We start from the raw sequence: 8,890 nt of genomic DNA, 5'->3' as shown, positions 1-8,890 counted from the left end.
TATCCACATTCTATTGGCTGTTGTTCACCCAAAATAATCAAGCTCTAGAACCAGATCTCTTGATTTGGTTCTCTAATACTGAAGGAGGATCTAGTGTCCTATGCAAGTGACCTGACATTAAACACAAGCGATCATTCATAGTCATTTAGCCGCAAGGTCTCTTTTAATGGCCCTGTAGAGCTCTACAAGTGACTCGGCCCAGAGGTCCCTCTGGTGGCGGCTGCCGGCCTCTGCAACGTGGTGGGCAGTGTACACCATCGTCAGGAGAGTGCGCTCAAAGTCATCCCGTCTCAGTGTGGCGCTATTGTCACGCTGCGAGAGGGCTGAGGTCAGGCGCCTTATGTCGGTCAGCTTCTTGGGCAGGAGGTCCTGGCAGATGACCTCCAGGGTGTGGGTGTGTCGCAGAGACGCCAATTCCTCGTCATGGACATGAAAAGGGGCTCGCTCGTTAGGAAAATCAAGCCCTGCATGTAATATCTGTTGAGTAGGAGACATACAGACCAGGCATGAAAGCCACTCTATAAAAGGGAACAGGCCAGACTTTGAAATAAAGTCAGATATGTATCTTTGTACACAACAGCAGCTGTTATGATCATCACAGTCATATGATTGAGAGAATTCAAACACATACTCTCCTTATCACTTGCCCCATATATAGCTGGATATCCCATCCTTGGATGTTTTTACACATGAAAAAGTCAAATTTGTCATCACTAATTCATGATCATTCATCTGTTATATCACTATGGAATGTATGTCAATGTATTTGAGGGAGGCAGGACCAATCTTTTAACAGAACCAATCTTCAGCGGAAACGAATGGATTACATTTATATTACATACAAATGAAACTTAAATTATTTGTCAGGAAGAAACTCTACCTCATACAATAGATCAGCATCTTTGATAGATTTCTGAAAGACAGGATTCACCAGTGCTGCTGTCTCTCTCCTCACTCTGTGCGCAGCAGGATAGAGAGCTGAGAGGGACAAACAGAGCAGATAGATGCTAATACATAAACATGTCACCATAATCAGTGATGTTCTTGGCATTATCCATCAAAGCATTCTGCTCTTATCCAAAGTGTATTTGGCAATAAGCCAGACTGACATTAAAAACAGCAAGACGCATGATACATTCAGTGAAGATTTGGTATTCTGTAGACATGGTTGCAGCCTTCTGTGACATGTGCAGTATATTATTGTAATATTGTATTGCCAGTGTGTTTTATAACCATTATGAAGAAGCTCAGCTGATCCCAGAACAGCGCAGGGGCCCTCAGTACTGTAGATCTCTCTTTGATGTGGCCAACACCCATAGAGATCTGGCAGACAACACTGACACAGTGTCTCTCTCTCTTCAAAGGCCCTGATATCAAAGAACCCATGTGCTGCCAATTTTGGGGGCTGAAACATGGGCCTGCTTTCCATAACCCTGAGAGTGAGCCTCTGTTTGGGCCGTTATGCAAGCCTGATGAGATGCATAGTATGTAGTTTGTCCTGTTGACTGGAACAGGCTGTGGAAGCCATAGGAGAGTGGCCTACCTCTGAAACTGCACTCCCTCCTGCTGGCAAAATCATATTTTCAGATTGGACAGATTTTTTATTGTAACAAGCAACAAGGAGAGATGAACTGAAGATGGGCCAGTGAGTTATGAGGCTGGAGTAGGACTGAGGGTGAGTGGCTGCAGGTGAGCTTCTTCCTGAGTGGCTAGGATTGTTAGCCACGCTCCCGGGTGCAAGACATTTCTGTTTTTTCCCCCTTGTACCCGGTATAGAACCACAAAAGTGGTCATTTAATTTAATGAAATCTGCCATTGCTGAATCCCAGCTTTGAAAGCCCAAAATTAAAGGGAAAAATTCCAAGTTAAAGGTTAGGTCTACCTATTCTGGAAATTTCCAGCTTTTCATCTCCACGTGATCCTCAACTTATCTTCACTGCTAAGCACTATAGTGTTTCCAGCCTGACAGACAGCTCTTATTGACAGCTATAGAGGAAGTATACAGCTCAGACAATGTGTGATGTCTAATCAGGTATCACTAAAGCTGATACATTCTTATATCATTTTACTCTTCCAAAACAACAGTGTGGATATTTGGTGACTGTTGTATGAGTCACTAAAGCGACATGATATAAATGTGTTCTTTTTTGGTATATGACCCTGGTGTTGGCAAGTGGCACTCCACACAAGCTTACAAATTCTAGCCATTCTCCATTTTGCATCCGCTTGTTATTCTCTCGCAGGCGTTACAGGCATATATATTTATGGGATGCCAATGTTTCGTTCAAATAGTGATTTTAAATATACCATTTTAAATATGCAACTTTTGGTAACATACCAACTTTATAACGGCAAGTGACAACACAATAGCTGAAATGGCCCAAAATGTTCTCTGCCTTTCTTCACTTCCCTGTTTCCATTTTTAGGAGAAAGTGGAACCATACATTCTAGACATTCCAGAACGTTTTGGACAGCCTGTTCTTATTGGGTCACAAGTGGCTTTTTCCTGCTGTGAGTGCTGCTATGATTTAGCGATTAAAAAAAAAAGAAGTCGTTTCCAAGAGAGACATTCAGATAGCAATCAAATACATGGATATAAGCAGGAGTTAGCGGGTTAATGCTAAGATACTGCTGTGAAAAAATATGATGATGACAATCTTTCATCAGTATTGGTATTAATGTATCCAAGTATTGGTATTAATGTATCCAAGGGGATTGTAAGAGAAGTAAACACATGATATACAGTATGTGTCCTGTGTACTTCTAGTGTTTTGTGACATGCGGCCAATGGCCTTTTGAAGGTGGATGTGTTTCACCACAGACATAAATCTCAGAAGCGCTTGTTACTTACTCCCATGATCTCAAAGTAAACAGTAAGAGATCAAACCATTACAATGGAAACCGATGTTGGAGTGTGTTTCAATAAAAATACCTGATTTAAAGTTTCTCGCTTCAGAAGTGAAGGAAGGCCATTAAGGAATACTTTAGAGGTGACGTAAACGTTTTATGGACTCCTGGTTCTCGGTAGGGAAACTTAACTAGTTGAAACAGGAATGATTTATAATGGAAGAATAAATCATTCATATGACCCTTCATTGCAGGTGTCACGGCAAGATTTTTCACAAATGCTTAATCCTTACTGTCCAATCCAACCCAATGTAATTTTCATAAGTCTATCCTAACATTAAGTATCAATCAGTGTCCACCCATCTATGTATAATGATCTTTCAGAATGTGGAGAGCACATAGTCTCTCAGTCCTCATGTTGTGCTGTGTTGTGAACACCATCTACTAAATGGCCCTGAGCTGTGTGGATCTGGTTTAGGGACTCAAGCACTCTGTGGGCAGCGATGGTGTTTTCATTCTTGTGGGCCTGCTTATTTCCTGCCGCACATTTGGAGTCACTTCCCTGTCTCTGTATCAGAAGCATGTGGGAACGGCTCAGCCAGTAGCTCTCAGCTCAGATGAAATGGAGTTCGGTCAAATATTCAACACATACTGTATGTTCTCTTCACCAAAACATCAAGCTGCAAGAGACTAGTAACAGATCAGTGATTAGGATTCAGGTCACAGTGGCTAAATAAAGTAGAAACAGGACATCAACCATGCAGCCCAGGTTTCTTCAACGGCTCTGTCATTTTCCGTTTCTTTTAAAGTGTAAAGGGAAATGATGGCTGAGAATCAGTTGACAGGTGACTATGGGGCGCCGTTTGTAAAATGTTGCACGTTCGAAAATCCTGCTCAGTTTTGGTACATTTAGCATTATCATATGGAAAAAAAAGCATGACAAAAAAGCATCACTTTTTCAAGCATTTAGAGATAAATTCATGTAAATTCATGCGATAACTTTTCCAAGGATCATTTTTGGCAGTAACACAAAGTTATTAAATAATATAAATCTTTCATCTAAATGTTAATGTTAAATGTAAATGTTAAGTATAAATGTAAATGTTAAATGTAAACGTAAATGTTAAATATAAACGTAAATGTTCGATGTTATATATAAATGTTAAATATAAGTGTTAAATGTAAATGTTAAATGTAAATACAAATATCAAATGCTAAATATAAATGTTAAATGTAAATGTTAAATGTAAATGTAAATGTAAATGTTAAATGTAAATGTAAATGTTCAGTCTACATGTCAGACTTGACGACAGAACATTACAATATTTACGTTAATTCATAGCTTTCAGTCACACTACAAGGGATACCTGTCCTTGCGGGCAAAAGCGAAGATGTCGACCAACAGTGGACATCGTCGAGCAGTGCAGCCTACTGAATTACGATCGCCATCAAACACCGATCATACCACAATAGCCAGACAGAGATATCTAGAAAAAAATTACATTTTGGGAACCTGTGATCCCTTTACTGCACCCGCTGATATTTGTATTTCTATAACGTCGTAGAAGTCCCTGCCTGAGCTCCAGTTTGGAGATATTTACATCTATCTAATAGAAAATCCGTCCCCCTACACACCTCAAAGCCTACCTCAAAGCCTACCAAAAGCACAGATAGTAATTTAATTTTCAGAAGGGGATGGGTTCATAACGATGTCGTCTGGAAGGTGAAAACTAATAAACATCTTCATTATCAGAGCAAAGATGATTGCCATTTAATAGCTAGCTACCAGCTAGCGAGCTACATGCTGTTAGCTAGCAGCCTTTAGCCTACCCAACACTGTTCTTTATCATTTGACACAATTTCCTGGTTAACACAAGTACAACCACCTGGTCTGGCGAATGACAACTGAAATTATCTTCCCAAGTATTTTCTACTGGCATTGTAGTATTACCAGTTGGATGACAAAATACAGTAGCCTAGCCTACTTGCTTTGGTACTTGTCGCAATCTCAGAGCAGAAACCGGGTAATCCAATTTTAATCGTGTTGATGCTTTGTTTCTTGACTTTATTTCTTGATCTATTCCCGTTTTAGGTAGTTATTCTGATAAATGAGGTGACCAAAACAGGGTTACTGCTTTTATTGCAAGCTCCAAAAATAAGGCTACTTTACTGCCCGCCTGAGAAAAGTTGACCCAGAAGACGTCTACAATCAGCTGGAAACAGCCAGGCTTGTCTCCTCGCCGATTTGAACAGCCAACCGAGCAACAACTGTCTGGCATTTTACTACCTATGTCAGACAATTTTAAAGCGGATATATTAAATAGTCTTGAATGAAAGATGGTCAGTTCCTGTATAAATTCCAGTGGTAGACAGCTGTGGAGTGTATTTCTTGCCCGCAAGCTGGTAATTCTGACGTGACGTGAAAACTATGAAAGCAAATTACCGTAAATATTGTAAGGTTCAGTCTTCAAGTCTGACATGTAGACTGAACATTTAACATTTACATTTACATTTACATTTACATTTAACACTTATATTTAACATTTATATATATAACATTGAACATTTACGTTTATATTTAACATTTACATTTACATTTACATTTAACATTTACATTTATATTTAACATTTACATTTAGATGAAACATTTATATTATTCAACAACTTTGTGTTACTGCCAAACATTATCCTTACATGAATATCTCTCTAAATGTTTGAAAAAGTGACATTTGAATATTGTTGTGCTTTTTTCCCCATATGATAATGTACCAAAACTGAGCAGGGTTTTAGAACGTGCAACATTTTACAAACGGCGCCCCATAGGTGACATTGTCCAGGGATGCTATTAGGGAATCCATAGAACAGCATGTTATTATACAAATCAGAAGCTTTAAGGTCATCAGACAGTCTTGCCCATTGACTCTTCTATTATCAGACTATTCTAAATCAGAGAGGGAGAATATTGACGACCCAGTGCAGATCATTCAAGCTCAGCTGTGTGGCATCAGGCCTAGGAGGAGTCATAAAACACAAAAGATCGATAGATATGAGCCTCACATTCTACAAACAGATGATATGTGAAGACTGAATCAAACCAGACAGTGCTGATGTGTGTGGATTTGCACATGGATCAGTAGGCTTGTCCACTCGCTCATTTGCCACTGAAGTGTCTGCGCTGAAACACATAGCTCTGTGTTCGCACATTCACATATTTTTTTAATTTAGCGTCAAAACTCTGACAAATATCAAAACAGTTCAGTGGTGGTGTACTTAAGTACATTTTTACGTATCTGTACTTTACTTAAGTACAAATAATAGTGCATACTTTTTACTTTTACTCCATTAAATTTTTTAGCTATTATCTATACTTTTACTCCGCTACATTTCTACAATATGTGTTGTTACTCGTTACATTTTATGAACACAGTTTCGCCAAAATGTTGCCTACACAAAACTATAGATTGCGTTGCTGTTTTGGAAGTTTAAACCAATCAGGTGGCTCTATCAACTCCAATGATATCAGAGTGCGCGTTTGGCAGCAGCACTAGCGGTAGCTTTGCCTGTTATACCTGAACATTCAACAGACAGCCTGACTACTGCCTATTCAACATGGATCCAGAGTCGGCCTGAACTGAGCCCTCTGATATGAGCCACCCTTGGCCCTATTTAAAAGATATGTTCGAGTTCAAAGGCCTCACGAATGACTCTTGGAGGTTTCAATGCGTTTCCTGTCTCCCTCAAAAAAAGGAGTTGCTAGCCTTCAATAATTCGCCCTCAAATTTAAAGTAGCATATCGAGGTAAGCAGAGTGATTGCTATGCTAAGTTAATGTCCCTGACTTTTGAATATTGATATATGTATTTACTGACATGATATTATAATGTTATCTAGCGAAATGCATGTTGACATACGGCAATAGCATCAAAAAACATGATTGTATATTCATTATATATTTAACGTAGTGGTAAGATAAAGCTGGTAGGTTAGCTATGTCAAGCTAGCGTGCCTTGTTCTGTCCAGTTTTACAATTACATTTGTTTTTCATGTTCCATGTTTCCCTTTTTTACACGTTTACAATTAAATAAAAGATTTAAAGATATCACATGGTGTCTTTATTGGTTTGGCTTAATGGTATTAACTTTGCAAATAATCCCTGGTAGATAACTTGTCATCCGCAGAATTGTAAGATATAGTGTGAACAGTATTACAGATGGTAGGCACAATAAGTACACCAACCTTTCCAATTAACAAATGTTGTTGCTTATAATTATTACTAGTAGTGACATCTGTAGAGACATTTATTACCAGTAGCTATTTCTTTATCAAAATGGTACAGCCTAGACATTGAGAGACAACCCATTGCGTGAGTAGGCCTACTTTTACTTTTAATACTTAAAGTAAATTTAAAAGTAAGTACTTTTTACTTTTACTTAAGTAGGATTGTTAATGTGGTACTTTTACTTTTATTTTCCTGGGTACTTGCACTTTTACTTAAGTACTAAACTTCAGTACTTCCTCCACCACCGAAAACAGGCAATGCTCGGAAACAAAATGTGTCGGTCTAGGTATGCCTGAAATACTGTCCCAACAAATCTCATATCCATCAGTAAACTGTGAGGCTTGGGCCTGGGGCATCAAAACAGAACAAAGATGCATTGTTTGCCTGGTACCAAAACATCAGCAGTCATAATACAAGTCTGGTAAGGATTTAGAGAGACATCAACATGGAAATGAGATATATTTAACCAGCCACATGATTCTAAATCAAAGAGAAACACATTTAAATGACTAATCTTCCTGTTTTTAACTGTGGATGTGTTGCATAAACGTACGTAAACGATTTAGCACAAAACATTTGGCACCATCTATAGATATGGAAGTCTGCACATACTCAGATGTCTCACACAGGTGGGGGGTGGTTAGGAGAATAAATCCCACCGCCTCAATGGAACGTGTCACAGTTTTCTTTTTAACTGAATTGTAGATTTAATAATGAGGTGGTACCATCTTTCCATTTTCCAGTATGAGGAATCTCCAGGCAAGCAGAGAATGAGAGAGAGAGGCATATGTTAAAGACATTGCAGCTGATATTTGAGCTCTAAAAATAACATTACATTCTTGAGCAACCAGAAGAATACCCTTTCTGAATTTATGAAACACCAAGTTGCAACGGTGAATAAACGTAACTGTTCTTTAACACAAACTTCATGACACACCCTGAGAGCTGCTCTTTGTAAACACAACCTGACTCATTAGGAAACTTGGTATAGCATTCGGCAGGTTAACACATCATGGGCAAAATCCCTAACATTCAGCTGTCAGTCAGACAACCACAATACCACAGCGAGGCAGAGGAGATATAAGCAGTAGATAAGGAGTCTTACCTCTATACTGGCGGTGAGTGGAGCAGATGAAGAAATCACACTGGAGGAGAGTGAGGATGAGGACCCATCTGTGTGCCATGCTGAAGTCAGCCCCAGCAGGTAGAGAGAGGGGTAGCCTACTCCACGCTCCACACTCGCTACAGGCACCACAGCTCAGAGCAAAAGCCCCAACATGGTATGGTCCTCTAGTGAAAGACGGCCCAGCACACCACAGATCAAAACAAAAGCCCCAAACTGAAAACTTAAAGCCCAAACTAAAATCCCCCAAACACCATAGGCCAAAATAACAGCTCCTACAAAAAACAAAATCACAGATTTGACACTAAATGTCCTGTCTTGTGGTTCTTTTCTTATTGTACTTCTCTCTCTCTCTCTCTCTGTTGCTGTCTCACTCCTTGTCCAATCCTCTTCTTCTCTCTCTCTCTTACCCAGCCAGTGCTTTCTGTTTGTCCCTGCATCTGGATCTCATCAGGCTAGGCAGTGAGGCAGTGCTGGTGCTCTTAGCTGATGGTTATCCCCATAGTTCTGTGATTCACACACCAACACCTGGGTCACCTGTAGATCACTGCAGCAGTGAGGTGATCTCTCTCTCTTTCTGGATGCTAATTATTTGTCAGCGTGGTCATTACTTCTGTCATCATCATCATCATCTGTCGTGTA

The 8,890-nt window shown here is 39.6% G+C and overlaps 1 protein-coding gene across 1 annotated transcript; it reads right to left on the bottom strand.

Annotated features, from left to right (window-relative positions):
• Positions 1-141: 141 nt before the first annotated feature.
• LOC105905098 (protein FAM180A-like) lies at positions 142-8,309 on the bottom strand. The gene is made up of 3 exons (XM_031562154.2): positions 8,231-8,309; positions 881-978; positions 142-477 (listed from the first exon to the last, which is right to left on the bottom strand). The coding sequence occupies exons 1-3, from the start codon at positions 8,307-8,309 to the stop codon at positions 142-144; spliced, it is 513 nt and encodes a 170-aa protein (XP_031418014.1).
• Positions 8,310-8,890: the final 581 nt, after the last annotated feature.

This window comes from Clupea harengus, chromosome 3 (genome assembly GCF_900700415.2).
Source record: "Clupea harengus chromosome 3, Ch_v2.0.2, whole genome shotgun sequence".
NCBI classification, from domain to species: Eukaryota; Metazoa; Chordata; class Actinopteri; order Clupeiformes; family Clupeidae; genus Clupea; species Clupea harengus.
Note: the sequence above shows the minus strand (reverse complement) of the source record. Positions and strands in the feature narration are given on the sequence as shown.